Source organism: Haliotis asinina, chromosome 1, assembly GCF_037392515.1.
Source record: "Haliotis asinina isolate JCU_RB_2024 chromosome 1, JCU_Hal_asi_v2, whole genome shotgun sequence".
Classification (NCBI taxonomy): domain Eukaryota; kingdom Metazoa; phylum Mollusca; class Gastropoda; order Lepetellida; family Haliotidae; genus Haliotis; species Haliotis asinina.
The window spans coordinates 56,991,012-57,012,576 of NC_090280.1; the positions used below are offsets into that span (position 1 = coordinate 56,991,012).

General features: G+C 40.3%; 1 protein-coding gene across 1 annotated transcript in view; it reads right to left on the reverse strand.

The window, feature by feature from the left end:
- The window catches only part of LOC137294769 (UPF0764 protein C16orf89 homolog), a 40,210-nt gene extending 35,589 nt beyond the window's left edge, over window positions 1–4,621 (reverse strand). Inside the window, exon 1 of the mRNA XM_067825883.1 lies at window positions 4,171–4,621. Within this exon, the coding sequence (XP_067681984.1) occupies window positions 4,171–4,342 (172 nt within the window). The 5' untranslated portion in view covers window positions 4,343–4,621. The remainder of the gene's footprint in view (window positions 1–4,170) is intronic.
- Window positions 4,622–21,565: the final 16,944 nt, after the last annotated feature.

Here is a 21,565-nt window from a genome sequence, read left to right on the forward strand (position 1 = left end):
AATCCTAGACAAGTATCAATCATACCAGAAGCCTTTGTAGATGCCAAGCGTTTGTAGATGCGAATGCAACAATTAAGAGTATCAAAGCTTCGCAATAGTTGCTTCGCTATTGTTGTTCAGTAATTGTTCAGAATGTCTACTTCTTTTATTAAGGCGGCGTTTAAGAAAGACCCACATGAAGCCAATAATGTCAACATTAAATATGTAAAATATGGCAGTGTCTTTTTCCAATGCAATCGTACACAGCAAACCCACTGGGCCAAGTATCATTGCGGATATAGTGCACTCGCCTGATGGTGTCGCTAGATCACTGTCAGTAACACTCTGCAAAACACAGGTGTGTCGGTGAATGTGGCTAGCGGCTGACTATGGAATCCTTTAATCAGAGTGCGACAACACAGCATACTTTGACCTTGAAAATTATCGCTATGTCGCCCTTTGGATGAATACTAAAAAGCCCGACAATGTGGCATATCGATAATGCGACAAATGGCAAAAATGTCACTTTGATTAATTTTGCCACGTTTTGCTTGTTCTTGTAAGAGCGACAAAAATATTGTTCAAAGCGAGACAATGCGACAATGTCCCTTTCAGGATTCCATAGCTGACTTTGGGAGGGAAGGGGTGGATATACAATCAAATAACGATGACTCGAATCGCTGGGGACCAAGAAATAAATTCGACTTATCGATGTATTCGAGACATAGGTATGTCTATGAGGGTAGAAAAAAAGATTATCTAATACTAAACTATCTCTATATTCAACACACCCTGTCAAAATATAGCAAAACAATACATTAGGTGACACGGCGTCGTACTGGGAAGGCTAAAATCTATTTTTCAGAAGTTTCGGTTTTCCCAGGAGAGCTAGTTAGGGGAGTACCGCCAAAGCTAAAGATACGTACCGGGAAGCATAGACCATGTCGAGAGTAGAGAGATTTCTTTTCAGAACATTATTACAATCTTCTTCGCTTGTTTTGAACATTATATAAGTGGCTTCTTCGCTTGTTTTGAACTTTATATAAGTGGCTTCTTCGCTTGTTTTGAACTTTATATAAGTGGCTTCTTCGCTTGTTTTGAACTTTATATAAGTGGCTTCTTCGCTTGTTTTGAACTTTATATAAGAGGCTTCTTCGCTTGTTTTGAACTTTATATAAGAGGCTTCTTCGTTTGTTTTGAACTTTATATAAGTGGCTTCTTCGCTTGTTTTGAAAAACATTGGAGGAAGCTTCATGAGCAAACAGATCAATTTTCAAAACATTGTCACAAAAAGTAAATGTCTTAAATTAGAAATAAAGAAGGGAAAGCACTGGAGGAAGATTAATACATGATATTACATTTAAGTTGTAAACCGAAGCGGAGCTGTCATGCACATATTCGTGATAGCTGATGCACAAGTTAGAATTCACTTCACTTAGTCAGTTCGAGGAAGAAAGTCGAGGTGGAATTTAAAACAGTTGCAAGGCAACTGGCGCCAGCTTCCCCGGGAAAAGGCGTTATATGAACATTGATTCTCTTCTCCAAACCCTGATGGACAATGTTGTAAACATCATCGAGGACATCGCCTACACAGACCACGTGTCCGAACAGTCTTAGACTCAGTGACAGTGAATGCCATACCACGGATAATGCCGGCGTGTAAATAACTTTATTTATATCTTTATATGCACCAATGAACTGTTTGTTTACGCCTCATCTGTGTACATTAAATCGGATTTTTTTCATTTTAAAATAAATAAGTACATATAATGTGTTTACTTGCCATTTTCATATTTGCCCAAATTGAAGAGCATCCACGTTAATCCTGTTTTTGTTTTTTTTAATTTGTCAGAGCCTTCTCGTGGGGCACGCTGCGTTCATCAAGTCATAACATTGCACTGGAAGTACCGCGAAAGCTACGTAAATTGAACTGACAAGTGTCACGATTTTAGCCTGCCCGGCCATGAACCGGTGACACGTAGTGCTTAGATTAAGGGGAAGTAACTCCTGTCCGTACATGACCACCACAACTGATTCAACCAGCTCCTTTATTTGTTGGCCACTGAGAATGTTATAAACTCACACATACGTTTCTATCTGAGTCCTATACATCGGCTGTCTCTAAAAATATAAGTACATAATGTTTGGTCATTGCACCACTTATGCATGAGCGTAAGAGTAAGGGGGTGTAACTCTTGTGTGCAAGTAAGAACCAACATCCTTTTTATGCTAGCCACTTGTGACGAGCGTAACAGAACATACAAATGGATTGAATCAAGACATATTAGACTTACATGTTATCAGGTGATGGTGTTTTATGTATTCATCTTATCATGAAATTAGAAAGTGAATACGGCTAAGCTCCAACAATATGGTGAAAATTTTGTTGGTTCAAGGTCATTGCTTAAATTTTGTGGATATGTACATTCTGCTAAACAGAGTTTATGAAAAGTTTTGTTGTTGGTTCGGTTGTGGGATTTTATATGGTTAGGGTACATCTCAGTTATGTCACTTTTTTGAACATCACAACGGGGACAACAAAAAAGCTTCACACATTATAACCATGCGGGAAATGGAACCCGACATTTTCGAAGTTCTCTTAGCGTTAAGATAGCCGTAAGTGCCATACATTAGCATTAACTTGCGACGATCTTAGCGCTAAGAGGGCTTCGAAAATGTTGGTCCAGACCACCAGACTACCCCACCACCCCGTCATGTTAAAGAAAGAAGTGCTCATTGATAACTTTAGTTGATACAGACTACACTCCGTAAAGAGGTAAGGTTGATATTGTTATTTTCGCTACACAGTTACCTTGTCTGAAAGTTTCCTACTGAGATTTAATGTATGCGATTTTGTGATGTCATTCTGTAGATAGTGATTTAAACGAAGACTTGTTAGAAAACACGTACTCAAAACAGTTGTGACAATTCACTACTGTAAAAGCTTGCAATGAGTGAGTGAGTTTAGTCTAACGCCGCTTTTAGCAATATTCCAGCAACATGACGACGGGGAACACCGGAAATGGACCTGCTTGCAAGGAGTTGTTATTTATGGCAAAGTTGTAGGGTGATATGTTTTCCTGTCCTATGATCCAAAGTACAATAGTCCTCACCCCTGTTTGAGTTGTGTCCTCTTCAGAACATGTCACATGATAAATCTCAAAGTATACGCGACATCCTATAACTCATACACCTAAATATCAGAACGACATTACTAAAGCTGTTTTCAGGCAATGAAGAGAGCAACAAGTCAGTTGTTGCATCATAAGATGATGTAGACCAAAAACACACCTTGAATTCTGAATTGATATTTTTGTAAAACAATTACCCCATAAAGGATTAACATAAATAATGCATATCAGTCGTTGCATAAACAAACCAGCGCGTCCGGGTAGTCGTGGATGGTGTTAAAACGAGTCACGCATATGCCTCGTTATACCGCGATAAAGGTAGTTATGAGAAAAAAGCACGTTCTATGAGATTACAGTTTAAATCGTCTTCTCGAACGCAGTCTGAAGACATTAATACGGTAATTTCAAAATCAGATTATTACTTAATAATCCTCCACTGAGCACTTTTTAAGAAGAGCATTTGATACGATTGTAACGGTAATTGTACATTGTTGTCATCTGTTCTGATGGCTATTTGTTCAGTATAAACTCTTATCTTGTAGAATCCTCTTATCATCTTATGATATGGAGCATATTGTTATCATTTAGATTGTGACAACACCCGCCAACACGTGACTTTGGTCTACGTTAATGTTTAACACAATATTGTTCAACATATGTTTGTCGACTATCTCTTAATTGTGTGCACACAGCATTAGAAACATCGACTACAAGGTACTCTGTGTTGACTATTATATCTAAATGCTTATATGTACATGGGGTATTTTCAGTCTTATTTTTAAGTATCCCGAATCACGGTTTTCACGTTTTAAATGTCCTTGACCGAAATTTTAAAGGTGCCATGATGTGACTCATTTGATCAACGAATCACAGAACAACATAAATGTGAAATTCATGTTTACAAATCTTAAATTAAAATATAAATATGATTAAAATTGTCGGCGATTTTTGGAGTAAATCTGCCAGATTGCTATATCTCCGACCACGCTACTGTTGAGGTACTGGCTGACTTTTCCATTGATTCATAGTGATAGATACAGAGATCAGAAATGTCACTCACCTTGACCGATCCTAAGTCCAAACAATCCATCCACGTTGATACTACTATAATCTGAGCTGAAGAACTTAATCGCGCGATCAACTGCATCTATAACCCTTGGAAGCAGGCTTTCTTTCGTCGGGGCCCCATTGACAATCGTCAATGCAAAGACAAACACTACAACCGGAGACATTCTTGGAATCCACAGTCTTATCCGAGCACACCTATTTATGAGAATCCACAGATGGTTAAAGGAATAATCTCCTCCTACAACCCACACTGAAAGCCACAGCTCGTCAGCATGTTCCTATCGCTTTGGTCCGTGACGTCATGTTATATCGACAACCTGTGTCCAGTGAGACGTTTGATTGACAGCGTGTAGGTGCCGCAGTGTTAGGTTCAGCCAAACTCATTCGCTGGTTTTGGAAACGGGATTTCGTTTCGCCTTAGCGCCATGTGAGTACGTGTTATTAATCTTCGCTCGACTATTGTCGATTTCACTGCAGGTGACTGTCAGCTTGCAGCACAAAGTGTCATGGGTTGTCAGTTTCGTTACACCATGTCTATTGCAAAAGGCAGGCGGTTCGCCTGTGATCACGGGTATATCCCGGAAGTGAACAGACTTTCAATGTTATATCCCACATTCGCGATAACTGATTTTTTCACGTATGTTTTTATGTTTAGCTTTATTGGCCATATTCGGTTAGGGGTTCAGTTATTGACGTTAAGTTGTCATATTGCTGAGAGTGGCGAGAAATTCAACTCACTCACTCATTGATCACAGGTTTTCGTTGTCACCCTACTTTCGCGATAATTGATTTTTAACGTATGTTTTGATGTTGTATATAGGTTATATTCGGTTAGGTGTTCAATTATTGACGTTAAGCTGTGTTTGGTAGATTTCTCGTATTATGTTTGATATTGGGTTATTTAGTTACAATGTATATCTCTGGAGAAACTCGTTAATGACATTGAAGAGTTATGGTTTAACACATTAGCTCGGGCTGTCATCGATACCCTGATTAATTATTCACTACATCATACCATAGTTCAGTCGGGTTTTGCACGGAGTTGTGTCATAATCCACTGAATCATGAATATCAAATGCAGAAGTGACAGACTGTGATTTCAAATATGTTTGATCGAGAATTTTGCATAACAGGCGATATTGTGATATAACACTGACAGAGCTCAGAGAGTAGGTCAATACTGTGGAAAACGAATGACTTGTGAATGTGTCGGACCCGAACTCGTGCGTGCAGTTTCACACTCGACCCATATAGCCAATGTCTCTTCCCCTCCCCGACTGAGGGAGGTGGGGAGGTAGGGAGGGGGGTAAGGAGGAAATAAGGCATGATTTATTTATAGAAACTGGCCACTATACTAATATCAATCGACATGAGAGACTATGCCAACTATCCGATTTGAATAATGTCGAGGATGAGTACCACTTCCTTCTTGTTTGTCCGCTGTACTCCGATCTCAGAAGGGAACATTTACCAAATCATTTGTCAGATATCCAAACGCTATTAAATTTATTTCATTACTGTCATGTACGAACAGCATAATACTTCAGAACTTAGCAATGTTAATATACCATACAACATTGCAAAGAAAGAAACAGAATAATATCATTTCTCTGGAGAACATTTATGTTTGAATGTTTTATGTACTTTGGGCCTGTGGCCTCTTCAATGCGGAATAAAGTTTGGTTTGGACACAATTACATCCAGTCCCCAAATGTTATACAAGTGTATACTTAGTGGATAAACTGTGTGCTCGTCACACCGAAACAACAGGGTTCGATTCACCATATCGATACCATGTGTGAACTCCATTTGTTCAGCCCAAGGTTTATACCATTCATCTCGATTCCAAGATTAAAGAACTTCTCATTGTCAGAATTGAGACACCTTTCCGCTGTCACTGTAACATTACGGTTTATCAGTACTGAGACACCTAAACCTTAGCAGAGTAACATCGTGGTTGTCAGTTTGTCAGTATTGAGACATCTAAATGTTATGATTTTAACATCGTAATTTGTCAGTACGCAGACATCGAAGTGTTATCATTGTAAAATCGTGGTTTGTGAGTACTGAAACACCTAAACGTTAAGATTGTAACATAGTGGTTTGTCAGTACTGAGACAGCTAAAATTTATCATTGTAACATGGTGGTGTGTCAGTATTGAGACACCGTCACAAAACAAACGTTGAGTAAAGTCCAGTACACAACTGTTATTATAATTCATCAAAACTTCGACATGTCAAAGGGAGGGATGGGGGTTGTCGGGGTCGTAGACTCACTCACTCGCTCAAGACTTATATTTTAATTTTATATTATCACATTGAACGCTTTACTCTTCATTTTGAGCCTAAGAATCCAGAAAAGGGATGCTAATAGCCCTAGAGATGCTGTATTTGATATACAACGTAGATACGTCAGTTACATTATTAGGAGGACACAAAATAACGCGGTCAGACAATTTGAAACTAGATATAGTTAATCCTATGGCGCGTCTTGAGGATTATATGAGTGAAGATGCTGAAAACACTTTCATGTAACTTTTTAAAACTTTACTGGGCTTACCTGACTGCCTGAAAAATGCATCTGAAGTTGTAACCCTCAAATTCTAACAAAATGAACTGAGAAAATACTTGCATTGGGCATTCTTGGGTAAGATGTTATGCATTTTCAACATGATAAGAAAGCCTTAAATGTCCGAGTGTGAAATTTTGGGACTTGGTAGTCTGACAATGTCGTGGAAAGAATTAATCCAGGTGTATTTTTGTAGTCAAAATGCGACACGTATCTTAGGTCTTATTTTCTTGTTTCTCATTCCAACATACAGCCATATAACTGATTCGAGATAAAGGGATATGAATAACGCAATAACCATATTTAAAGAAGCATGTCAATATTTGGCTAAAATGTCTTAATATATTTCTTAAATATTCCAACTACAGAAAAAGCTGTAATTTCCAATTAAGAGGGGTGGTGGGGTAGTGGTGAAAGTGTTCGCTCGTCAAATGTAAGACCCGGGTTCGCTTCTCAAAATAAGTACAGTGTGTAAAGCCCATTTCTGGTGTACTGCACCGTGATATCGTTGGAACATTGCTAAATCGGCGGAAAACCGTTCTCATTCCAATCAAGACGAACGACTAACTGACGGGTGAAAAAAGCGCAAAACCGTTTTCATTATTAGAATCGCCACCAAGTAATGTGAGTGAATTTTGTTTAATTTTTGTTTGAGCCCAGAGCGTACAGATTTCAGATAACGATTCGGGTCGTATCATAACATATACTAATGAATCAGATAGCATTAATACTAAGTGTCCGGGATAAGATGAGAACATCACGTATTGACGATAGTTGACAGCATCCCATCACGCCAAGGCGGGTCAATTGTTCCCCGAAAAGCGGACGGGAACAGATGCACTAAACATGGAAAACTGCATCGGTAAGGCTTTTAGGGGAACTAAGTGGGAAATGTAATTGCATGTAACATAAAACGTCCGGAAGCTTCTCTCTTTTTTGTTTATCTATTTAATTTATAGTTTGTTTTCAATACATTGATTGTATTTTATTGTATATTTTATTATTTTTTACGATTACGAGGGGGCAGACAAGAATGGCGCAATGACACCAAGTCATTGTGACGCAATGCAAAAAAGAGCATATCATCGCCTTTGATCTTTCACAGAAGCATCTTAAAATTTATTTTATTTTGTTTTGGCTTTTTGTTTTTGTTGTTGTTTTTCTTTTTATGTTATGTTCAAACCTTGAATGCTGTAATTTTGTTCAATTAACATTTGAGGAGGGTTCATATGACGCCCTTAAAGTCTCCGAGAATAGCGAGAGTGAAAGCCATACGTCGTGAAAGACACCAAAGTCAGCCGCTGTTAATTCATGTAAAATGTGTGACACAGAACAACGATAGGAATGCTGGAATGATGAGTTTTAAAATCCTTATTCCCTCCGTTCGGGTATCAGTATCCTTCAAATTTACACCACATAAAAGATATGTGGTAAAGATAGGAGAGAAATGTGTCCACAAATCGGTTTTTGATTTAGCCAAACTGCAATGTCTGAAACACTAGTTTTTGTCTAAATGTAAGAACATTCCATCTTTTTCTCGATATGAAAATAACATTCAATCTTGTTAGGTTCTAGACTCGGGTTTAATTTGGTGAGAATTCTAGACGCACATAAACTAAACTCTAGGTAGATTAGTAACTCCCGCAGCGTTCTCCCTTTCCTTCTTAAGTCAGATATTTCACCTCCTTTAAGGCTCAGAGGACAGATAAGCCTGGTTTCCGGGGTCTGCCGCGCTGCGGTTCGACACTGACTCCGACAAGGACTGCTCATTGCTGGCATATAAAATTAGTATGGAAAACTCCGAGAGCGGATGGTTAGAATTTTTTCTTTGCATTTTCATCGACACTGTGCTATACGTTCCCAGAGTAACAACCATCGTTACTTTCAGAGCAGGAAATTGTTATTTAAGTAGTTTTCAGGGGAGTGGCTACCATTATTAAGAAAAGCCAGGGTTTACACATGACTGTTGCTTAAAAGGGTGGACAAGTCCGCAATACTATCCATAAATAAAGCTTTGATATATGCCTTGCTACGCGCCTGGTTTCTCGAGGCATGAAAGCTGTCGTTACATGGGACAAATATAAATAATGACACATACACCATTTTCAACACCGACAAGACCGATGATATTTAATGTCAGCTCGCTATCCTACACATAGAACATGAAACTGTAAGACCACATTAATTAAATATCGTAAACAACCTTCTTTTAGCAAATTTGATTACGTATATTACGAGGCTTTGGGTCCATTTTCTCGTGTTAGTATAAGCTGTAAATAACCCGAACGCCCACGAGAAAAGAGTACTTTTGATCCTTAATAATGTAATGTAGTGTTGTTCATTTTGCACCAAAAAATAGATCTAATGAAATTGAAACATAGAACTGTTTAATTCATCATGCATGCGACAGCGACTAATATAGCCTCTGTTCCTATGTGTTATTTATCAGCAGCATTCATTTATCATCAGCATTCACCTTGTGGGTGTAATTATTGTTTAAAATTTTGTACACAAAAAGTCATTCATTTTTAGGCGTTTTTTATGCAAAGATAATTTACTCCGGGATATTAAAGTTACACCTTACCTTACCTTACCTTACCTTACCTTACCTTACCTTACCTTACCTTACCTTACCTTACCTTACCTTACCTTACCTTACCTTACCTTACCTTACCTTACCTTACCTTACCTTACCTTACCTTACTGTGTACATTTGCCAGAGCTGAAAACGATAATAATGAAGAAAAATATTTTTAATCATGTTATAACAATATTCCAGACAGCCACTTGTGAGGATCGATGCTCATAATGTCAGTCACTGGTTTGCTCAGTTAGTTAACGCATAACACGCTGAGATCATCAACTGTGAGTGAGTGAGTTTAGATTTACGCCTCTTTAAGCACAATTCCTGCAATATCACGGAGTGGACATCAGGAATCAGCTTCACACATTATACCCAGGTAGGGAATCGAACCCAGGTCTTCAGCTTTAACCACCAGGCTACCCCATCGCCCCTCGTCTAGTGTAAAGCCCCGTTAACAAGGTGTACAACCAACGCTGGTATCACCAACCCTCGTGTAATCCGTTGTTCGATACATGGGAAGATCGGTTATCAGACATTTGACAATATACTTGCGTCTGTACGTATGTACACAGCGTCTTGAATATACTGGAATTCGAAACACGATGAGTTTCCATGTGAGATAGTCGACTATTTTTGCTGTTTCAGTACAAGTAAAATCACTTTAAGATGTAAAACGACATTTTCGAATTCGAGCAAGCGTAAGTCGTAAGTTCGCTGACTTGGTTGACTCGTGTCATTGCATCCCAGTTACATAGATCGAGGCTTATGATCACTGGATTGTCTGGTCCAGACTCAATTATTTACAGATATAGCTGGAATATTAGAAACAAACAAACAAACAAACACTCGTACGAAGAATGAATTCTAGGTCGTGATTTATACACACTCCTCTTTTTGTACAATTACTAATACGCCCATAGGTAAAGTATGCTGTACATATCTGACCCATGAAGGTCCGGGGTGGAAGAGGTCTTCAGCAACCCATGCTTGCTGTAAGAGGCTACTCAGCTTGCTGTAAGAGGCAACGAACGGGATCAGGTGGTCAGACTCGTTGCTTGGTTGACACATTTCATCGGTTCTCAATCGATCGATGTTCATGCTGTTGTTCACTGGATTGTCTGGCCCGACTCGATTATTTACAGACTGACGCGATGGAGCTGGAATATATTACTGAGTGCGGTGTAAAACTAAACTCACCCACTCACTGTTGTATATATCTCATACCTATACCCTTGGTTTAAAATGGGCTCGTCTGAACCTCAGTAGTATCCATAAGCATCTAAGAGCACTGCGACCTTCACTGGTTCCACTAATCCTCAGTTTCACCACCTGACCAGTGACCAAATGAGAAACGCTGGTAGGTTACATCACAAAACATGATACAGGTGGTTGCACAATAAATTCTGTTCAAAGATGATTTCATGTAAAAACAATCATGATTTTTATCCTGTCAAAATCCAGATCTGACGTGAATTAATTGATGTACCTTAGAAGAGAAACTTCAAAGGTGTTCCTACTTATGATTCGAAGTAAAACGTAACTTCCTATATGACAGAAGACAATCATCAAAGCAGGTCCTACTTGTGAGAAGTAAAATCTCAAAGGAGGTCATATCTAGAATCAAAACCTTGCTGTGTATATTCAAACTCGCTCCCGGCTACCAAGTGTTTGATTTCGTGCAAGCCGTGCAAGTACTGCGAAGAGAAAAAAAACAAAACCAATAGAGAACGGTGTGACGTCATAAGAGGGCATATATAATCTGTATATCTTATCTACTTTACATCCAAATCTCAGTGGATTTCGCGGTAGTCTTGGGGTTAAGGCGCACGCTCGTCACGTCCTATTTCGATTCCCCACATGGGTACTACGTGTTAAGCTCACTTCATGTGTCCTCCTCCGTGATATTGCTGGAATATTGCTAAAAGCGGCGTAAAACTGAAATAACACACACACACACACACGCACGCACGCACGCACGCACACAAACACGCACGCACACAAACACACACACATATATGTGTGTGGGTTTTTTGTGTGCGTGCGTGCGTGCGTGCGTGCGTGTGTGTGTATTATAGATTGCATGACGACGTTCTGGTAATAATCGAGGCGGGCCAGACAATGATCAACAGCATGAACACCGACGTACACAACTGTGTGTTACAGACATCGCTTGCTGAAGACAAATTCTAACCAACATTGTCACACAGAGAAATTCATCATCCCTAACATGGACAGAGCAACTGGTCTGACAATCTAAAGATGTTGATCTAATATTTTATGTCATGTCTACGCTCAGTCTTCAACATTACTATTAATATATAGATCTCAGTTTCTGTCTCTGAAAGCCAACGGCACTATTGTCAGTGTGATGCCTTGATATCTCGACAAAAACACCTTTCAAACAGAAAACATGTTATCAATAAAGTGTTTACGTTTTCACACGCGGATGTGACGTATATCCGACGTCCATATAACGATGATATTCCAGCTTTGGTTACCTAATTTAATTCTGCATATACAAGTTCTTTCCAATTACGAAGGAATCCTACCTCGCCCTCGCTGACTTCAGACATTTTCAAGGTTTTTTTTCCGCAATCGGCTGGGGTTTTGTTTCGTCACTGCAGTCGTGACTGTATTTGGTGTTTTCTCTTGTTTTTTTCACATTTTTTTGTCTCGATAATACATGGAGCCAGAATTGTCTTTAAGTGAAACCTCATCCTCGTCAGTTTGGTGTGATAAATTTTACACCGCTTTTAACAATTTTCCAACAGTAGCGGTCTACACCAGAAATGGGCTTCACACATTGTGCCCATGTGGGAAATCGAACCCAGGTTTCGGCGTAACGAACGAACGCTTTAACCACTAAGCTATCCATTATGTTTTGAAAACACACTGGACACCTCCGCTGCCGCCTTGAGTCCGAGTGACAGAGCGCTAAAACAAGCCAATCGCGTGACAAACCTGGTCGATAGCAATACTGTGGAAAGATACTGATAGGTGGGATGTTCACGTGACGTCACTTCCTAAACGAAGCTGTGGTTGGAGGCGTTTCCAGAGCGTTTAATCAGAATGAAGATACAATAAGCATGTTAACATTAGATGATGACAATGAACATGAGCTGGTCGCCGAGGATCGATTAAAATCCGGGGTTCGAACCCACGACAATATGACAAACACAATCAGGACGGAGCAACATTACCGTACGATTACAGTGAGTGAGTTTAGTTTTACGTCGCACTCAGCAATATCCCAGCTGTATGGCTGCGGCCTGTAAATAAAAAAAGTCAGTCCAGTGATCAACAACATGAGCATCGATCTGCGCAACTGGGAAGCGATGACATGTACCAACCAAGTTAGCGAGCCTGACCACCCGATCCCGTTAGTCGGCTCTTACGACAAGCATAGTCGCCTTTTATGGCAAGCATGGGTTGCTGAAGGCCTATTCTACCCCGGGACCTTCACGGGTCCCATACGATTACACGCAACTGCAGTCGGGTATCAGTGATGATATTCAGTGGTGTTGGCATAAACAAACAAATTACGTCACGTAACTAATCCATATCAGGCCCACGTGTTACAAGGACGTCAGTGAAGCGTTTTACCTAGATACCGTCCTTGCGCCTGGGGACAGTAGGGTAGCCTAGTGGTTAAAGCGTTCGCTCGTCACATCGATGACCTGGGTTCAATTCCCCATATGAGTACAATGTGTGAATTCCATGTCTAGGGTCCCCCGCCGTTATATTGCTGGAATATTGTTTAAAGACGGCGTAAACTTCACTCACTCACTCACTCGCTCACTTACTCAGTGCGTCTGATGTGTACAACACCAAACTCTCGAGAAGTGCAGTAGGAACCCCTACATGGGCAATGAGAGAAGTGAGTGAGTGTGTGACTTCATAGTTTTACGGCGTTTCAAGCAATCATCCCGTACAATCACGACGAGGGTCGTAAAGAAGGTACAATCGGAGGTATTGTTTAGAGGTAAGATTGGCAATTGTGACAAACGCGGTGTCTTGGCCTAATCGGCAACGGAGAACTCTTTAGTTCAGTGTTTCATATTTTAATATGATATGATAACGTTGTTTCATTAGAACAATATTCGTTTTGTATATCCATAGGCTTTACTATGTCGCCAAGTTTGAACCTGCTAGAACACCTGTGGGAGACATGAATCGCCGCGTATCATGAATCACACTTACAGGTTTTCTGACTGTAAAGATATCTCTGCTGGCAGTGGGTTACATCCAGCAAATGTTGTATTTATGACATGTCATCATTTATCAAGTCGCTGTAAATGTGTGGTATTGCGTTCCTTTTCTTGATCTTCAAAAAAAAAGAAACGCAAACCCCAAATATCAAATTGAATGAACGTTTGGTCTTATTCAAGGACGTGTAGAAAGAAACAAAGAGACATGAATGAAAATTTGTGGAGCAATGCATTGCTATCAAGTCCATATCTCATAAGAATAACAGTCATCGCAGTCGTTACTGCTGTCCACCAGGTGGTGTTGAAGTCAGTACCCCGTATGACAATCTCCAGCTGCTACCACCGCCCGACACATCCTGGGTACAGATCGAATTAGTCGATGTTTTGTTGTGGAATCCTCATCCGTTCTTCCTGCAGCATGTGGAACAACTGTTGAAGAATCTGTGGTGGATTATGACGTCAAGGTACCCGTCTATCGATCTGATCCCAAAGGTGTTCGACTGGGTTTAGATCCGGGGATCTGGAGGGCCAGGGGAGGGTACTGATGTTGTTATTGGCCACGGTAACATGTTGGAAGAACTGCCATTGACGGTCAACAAGGTGAAGGAAGTTCGGACGCAGAGTCTGACCGAAGTATCGACTGGCCGTGAGATTGCCTTGGACAAGCACAAGTTCCGATCTGTGTGTGTATGAGATCTCTCCCCAAACCATATCACTCTCTTCGCCGAGTCTGTCCACCTGCCTGATGCAGTTAGGAGCATCATGTCGCCTAAGGAGATAACGGGATTCATTGCTAAACCACATGCCTACAGTTTGCCAGGTTCCTTGGCAGCACCGTGTTACTCCATCTCTCTCGTCGACGTCGATGTAGTCGTGTCAAGACAACATTTGGACGTTTGGCACGTATTCCTACTTCTCTGAGACGGTTCCTGATTGTCTCGGGCTCCAAACGGTTCTTGTGCTGTGTCCCGGGCGGCACGATGGCGGTCACGTGGGTTACTCGGATGTACCGATCTTGCGCAGGTGTGGTGACTCTAGGTCTCCCTGATCTTGGACGGTCATTTGTCGAATTTGTTTGACGAAATTGATCCCACAATCGAGTTGTTGTGCTGGGATGAATGTTGAAGATCCTTGCCACCTCACTCTTTGATTCGCCAGCTTGCAATCGTCCAATTGCCTGATTTCGATCGGCAGCGTTGAGACGTCCCATTTTCGTGAACAGTACTTGCAAAGATCGTGGATGAAAATGTAAGATTCATTTGGTCTTTTATAGTCACATGCTGTACTCATGCTTTGCACGTTAGAAACAATCATTGTGGCTGATATTCGTGCTGCATGACATCCACGCACATCATGGCAATCCTGATTGATAAAATCGTTCAAAATCATTTTTGATTGCGTTTGGTCAAGCATGATCTTCTAAAACATTCCAGAAACAAAGTGGAACCCTAAAAAAATGTTTGAGGTTACATATGTGTACAAAATTTGTATCATTTTTTAATTTCATTTTGCGTTTCTTTTTTTTTTACTTGAAGAGTGAATATAGTTACGCCCCTGAAACTAATTACGCGTGGCCTGTCAATCCGTGTTCGAATTTCATCACCCAGAATGACAAAATTCGCCGAAATTATACAAATAACAGCCATGAATCATAACATACTGAGATACTGGGAGCAAACAAACCATGATTAGTAAGATCCAAACCTTGGCGTAATGATAAAAGTATAACACCTGAGTACAACCAATCCTCCAGGGTGCCGTTGTACAAAGCGACGTCGACTTTAGCGCTAAAGTGACCATGACTCATGCCTTAACAGCACCCATGTCCATATCAACAAGAAAAATACTGAACGGAAAATGAAATGCAGCTCTCGCCTTTTGTCAAGTTTTTAAATAGGATATAAACACGAAAACTTACTTTGATGAGATTTTTTTTTCGAAAATTGCAGTTCAGTACGTAGACCAAGACCAAGACCTTAAGTCTGTGTTTCTATGTTAAGGTATGGGAATTACGGTCACCTTAACGCTATGGTCGCTCTTTACAACATCACGTGCGCCCTAGTCCATAAGAATGCCACATTCAATAAGAACTGTTCAAGATGGAGAGTGGCCAAAGATCAAAATACCACAAAACTCCCGTCGTACTTGCCACAATGACGTGCCAACTCCATCTATACATGTCACTTCCTTCTATAATTAAATTTTTCAGAAACTAGCGCCATCATCATGCTTATTATCACTCCCTTGAACAAACACCCTGTCACTTCGAAAGGCTTTCAAAGCTAATAACTCCCCTAATAGTTCCCTCACCGCTTCGCCCAGCTTTTATATTTACAATTAAGACCACACAAAGAGGGCGTTATGGCATGTATCGGATATCCTGCTGTACACAGCCATGTCATCTGGTTATTATTGCTATACACAGGCAGGATTAGCACTAATTAATTACATTGTCTCCGCGTGGTGAAATGAACATGCTATTGACATGAAGACGGAGAGTGTGTATTTCATGTCCATGGCAGGAATAGATTTCATGCCTCTCTTGGACTGCTTTTATTCCGTGAATATATCCTGAACGATAAATATATAAATATGACAGATTGATCATCCATAGTTCTTAATCCACACTTACTGTGATCTCACCGCTCTTTTCTATTTACTTTGCGTTGATGTATTAAGGATGTAGTCTATTTTGGAAAATGTTTGCGGGGTGTAAATTCTGTAAATACCGTTAGCCATGGTGGGATTAAAAATATGCTACCCATCGAAAATAGTTTTCTTTCTCTTCATCCATTCATACTCATCCTGGAGAGTGAGGACTATTCTCATCTTGATCTCGTGTTCTCATTTGAGGCGGTGAGGTAGCCCAGTGATTAAAGTTCACTCGTCACGCCGGAGACCCGAGTTCGATTCCTCACGTGGGTGCAATGTGTGAAGCCCATTTCTGGAGTTCCCCGCGAAGATATAGCTGAAATATTGCAAATGGGGCGTAAAACTTGCTTTCTCTTCTTTTCTTCTCCATCCATAAGCGTGCATTATGTGTTCTGTGACATAAAGCATAACCTTGTCTCTCTGTTTCTCTCAGTGCACTCTCACTTATTATCTCTCTCTCTCTTCATTCTCTCTGACCCCTCTCTCCCCCTCGCTCTCTTCATTCTCCCCGTTTTCTTCTCTTCATTGTGTCCTCTCTCGCTCAGTCTCTCTCCCTCTCACTCTACACTCTCTGCATGTCTGTCACTCTCAGTCTCTCACTCCCCTCCCACTCTTTCACGCTCTCTGTTCTTCCCCTGTTTCTCTTCTCTTCTTCTGTTTCTCTATCTGTATTCTTCGTCTGTTTCTCTATCTTCAGCCTCCCTCTGTTTCTCTTCTCTTCTTTTGTCCCACTCTTTCTCCTCTCTCTCTCTCTCTCTCTCTCTCATCCCGCCCAGCGCCCTCTCCCTACTGTAATACTATCCTCCATATATACTGCTGAGGTTGTACTACTCCACACACAAGTCTCACACGCCACTAGTACAGCACTTTCCATCTGTAACACGACGCCATGTGTGTCCTGCGGGCTAAGTAGGCAAATTAATTCTTATAATTTAAAATGGATCATATTATAGTAAGAATGTATCTTCTTACCTTCAAGGATTATTCTGAAGGAATCATATTGATGACAAAATGCATGCTGGTTTGATATAGAGGGTCTCATGCTGGTAGTTCCTATCTTGGTGCAATGTTAGAAGTGCTAGCAGTAAAACTTAGTTTGGTCCAGCCCCTAATTGCTTTTCTGTGACTTGCTGGGTCATTATGTTATCGAATGACACTTATCGATTCGTTTTTTTAAAGACTTTAACATTTTCAGACGCAATTTGTTTGCTTTTTCTTTTATGGTTTATTTCGATGAACAATAATTCATTGAAGCTGCATTCCTCCCTGAAATTAAATCCTGTAATAAAGTAAGCAGGATTTATTCAGCTAGCGAAAATTGCTAACACTTATTTCATATTTTCGTGATCTTTTCATAATGTAACATATGTACATGTAAATGTTCTGCAAGTAGAGGTTTGGAGAGGTGTTGATCTGGTACGGCTGTACGGAATGGTATAGGCGGAAGAGTCCAAGCTCAGATATACTAGCGCGCAAAAAAGTATATGCTTGAATCGTATTACCAAAATATTTGAAAATCGTCACGACTACAAGGTGGAAAACAGCAAATTTCAGGTGTAAAACAAAACGACACCCGTATCTAATACTGGGAGTGAGCTTGGTTCTATACCGCTGTTAAGAATATTCCTGCAAGGGGACACCACACATTGCATGAAACCATGTGAGGAATAGAACCCCGGTGTTCGGCGTGAAGAGCGAACCCTTAACCACTAGCCTACTCCACCAACCCTCGTATCTAATAAAACGCCACCGAATACCAACTCCTGGTTTGTTGAAATCTTTAGCAATAATAAAACATGGGAATAGTTAATGTAGAAAAAGGAAATCAGTTGCTTAGGCTGACGAAAGAGGGTAGCCTAGTGGTTAACACGTGCGCTCGTCACATGGTTCGATTCCCTACATGGGTACAATATGTGAAGTCGTTCTGTGGTGTCCTTGTTGTTATACTCTAGAGTGAGTGAGTTTAGTTTTACGCCGCTTTAGAAATATTCCAGCAACATCACGGCGGGGACGCCAGACGTAGGCTTCTCTAGTATTGCTGGTAAGCGAAAAGCGAGGTAAAATTGATTCACTCCTAACCTAAGAAACACTAAAGTGCAGTGAGAAATCAATCAAAATGTCCGTATTTAGCGGATTATCTAACGTTTTGTAAATCACCCACTGTTGTTATCAAGTTACAGGTGAATCTGTAAGAAATACTTGTAGATTTTCTCCCTTTAGACGATTACCGCTGACATTCTTGTTTCCTTGCGAAGACAAATTACTTTTTTCTTTCATTGTCATTCAAGGTTTTTTATTCCTTTTGGACAGATTCTGTTTCAAAGTATCAAGTTTAAAACACTTTTCTTGCTCATTTAAAAAATAAACGACAGTTTCAATTGCAGTGGCTTGTATCAACGCCGGCTTAAATCAATTGCTTTCAACAGCGGCAGGGTGCGTTTATATAATGTGTTTCCTGCATTGTTAGAATTGATTAATTGAGTGTGTGATTTGTCTTGTATTATCGAGTTAGCGTTGACGCAACTAGTTCTTTGGTTTCCTTAACGCTTTGAAGCGAAACGAATTTGATTCTTATTTTTTTTGACAGACTGATTGAGCTAAATACTATTAAATAAAATCAAGACGGAACGCACAAAGTCACGTTACATTAGGCAGCGGCGCAAGTAGCTGCCATTTTGTTTTATTATTAAGATACGAAAAAGATTTATTTGAAGAAAACTGGGTTTTCTGGTGGGTTCATTGCCAATCGCAAGCTTTCTCATCAACGATGGTGTGGGTGATTGAGTTTAGTTTTACGACGTTCTCGGCAGTACATTCCAGCTATATGCTGGCGGTCAGTGAATAATCGGGTCCGGACAAGACCACCCAGCATGAACATCGATCTACGCAACTGGGATACGACGACATGCGTTAACCAAGTCAGCCATCCTGACCACCCGATCCCGTTAGTCGCTTCTTACGACAAGCATGAGTTAATGAAGATCAGTTCTAACGGGATCTTCACTGGATTAACGATAGTGTTCTACGGTATGTATAAGGGCCAAAACTTTGCTGTAAATAAACGTCATGGCACGATGGTTCTGTTTGCGCTGGATAATGAAACGCTCAACAATATTCCTGAGAATTACGGTGGTCTGTAAGTAATCGATTCTGCACCATATTACAGATTAGATAAGACAATTGTTTTACGACGTGAACAAAATTCCCTCGTGTAGTCACTGTTTCAGACAGTTTGCCGTCGGCCCATGATGTTTAAAGACGAAGTACATATAGACGAACACTTAGACTCTGAATATCTACCATTTTTAATAGTGACAAATAATCCCATTTAAATTGTAAATGTGGACCAGTGAGATGTGAGATTCAGAACTTGAGGAGAAAAAGACTTGCTTGGCTTTAGAGTTGCAGGACTTAACTAGCCTGTGCCGAGACGGTACGGAACAGTAACTGCTGTCAATGGTGGCCATACAAAGTGCTGACTTTCACGTCATTTTGTGGACTCAAGTAGAAAGAAACACAACAATGAAGGCTGCTGTTGTGTTGGCGAACTCTTTGTCAAAAGACAAAGTTCTTAAACTAAAGCTGTCAATACTTCTAAATGGCTTAAGACTTAAGAGTGTATATCAGGACACCAGTAGGTTCATTTCACATTTGCAGTGTTCACCATCAATGACCATTCACATGTGCAGTCACAGCCGCTACCATCAATGACAGTCATTATCTGTATCAAAAAGTACAATTCAATCATTGTGCAGTTCAGTGTCATTGTCTATACCGTCAAATTCCATTCATAATTCGAAGTATTAAATTTGTTGACATAATCTCCAGAACTTTCTACGCAGTTTTAGCGCGCGCGCGCGCGCACACACACACACACACATACACACAAACAACAAATAAAAAAAACAAAACAAATAAAAAACAAAACAAAAAAACCCAAAAGAACAAAACAACCCCCTCCCCACCACAAAATACATTCAATATCCAAACATTGCTCCAGGATGGCGATCCGATTAAACTAAATAAAATTAGATGTTCGCACAATTTCTCAAAAGAATTAGCTTGAGCCCTCGTAAGACTGTTCCCAGGAACACGACAACTGACAGCATTCACATATTCCAGTAATGTGGACAAGTGGTTTGCCCGATTCAGATCGATCTTCTGCATGAGGTATCGATCACTTAAAGAGATCTGTCTCGAAATAATGCATCTTTCATTACCACCTTGGTCAGTTAAGTGCGAAATCATTGGCGGATATTCCGTACTACATTCGCTTGATACATCTGAGATTTAATATCACCTCGTCTGAGGTCTGTAGTTCAAAAATACATTTCTTCTCCTGGGATTGGTCAATGGGTCACACTCGGGCAAGGTCAAGGTAAACCTATACAATATAGGTATAGTTACTACAGGGTTGTCATGTCAATATCACAAATGTCACAAACATAAACTAAAGTAAAAACAAACTACACACTGATGTTTGGAGGAGTGTAGTTTTTTTTATTTTTAAAATACAAAAATAAAAAATTAAAAAAAACAACAACAACAAAAAGCGCAACAATCTGAAAACAACGCAGAGGCTCGTAAGTGGCGAGTTACGGGGTCGGGTGATCAGGCTCTCTGACTTGGTTGACACATGTCATCGGTTCCCAATATTGCGCAGATCGATGCTCATGTTGTTGATCACTGGATTGTCTGGTTTAGGCTGGATTATTTAAAGACCGCCGCCATATAGCTGGAATGTTGATGAGTGCCGCGTAAAACTAAACACACTCACTCGCTCTTTATTATTTTCCGTTGCTTAGTTACCGGAAGGCAAAAATTTAATTAACATGTATACGGTGCTTAACTCTTTAAACATGGCGGCAAACGGAATTGTGCATTGTGAAACCATACGTACCTTGATAACCGTGATATCATTAGTTAAATAGTGGTCGGAGAATTGCACAGACAGTAAACCCACTTCCTGGAAATCATTAAGACCACAGTGAAATTGCATATGAATCTGTGAACATGACGTGTCCGAATATATGTGGCACGACTCTGGCATATTTTCAAGTGTTTTGATTGCCATTTATAAGAAAGATGTTTGTGTACCTGTTGCTATAACAGCAGGGATATCCTTTACGGTTTTGTAAGTGAAACATCATATGCATGAAAATCATGGGTTGGTTGAATCTCAAGTTCATGTCGAACTCCAGCAATATGGAACCGAGGGTTGTTTGTAGTAGCAAGCGAGAAGCAAGAACGAGCCACTGGGATATCTCCGCCATATCGAATATCGACAGTACAAGGCAGATTAGACCAGACTGGCTACACACCTGACAGTCTCAGCACTGGTGGACTGAGAGTGACTATCACACAATATAACGAA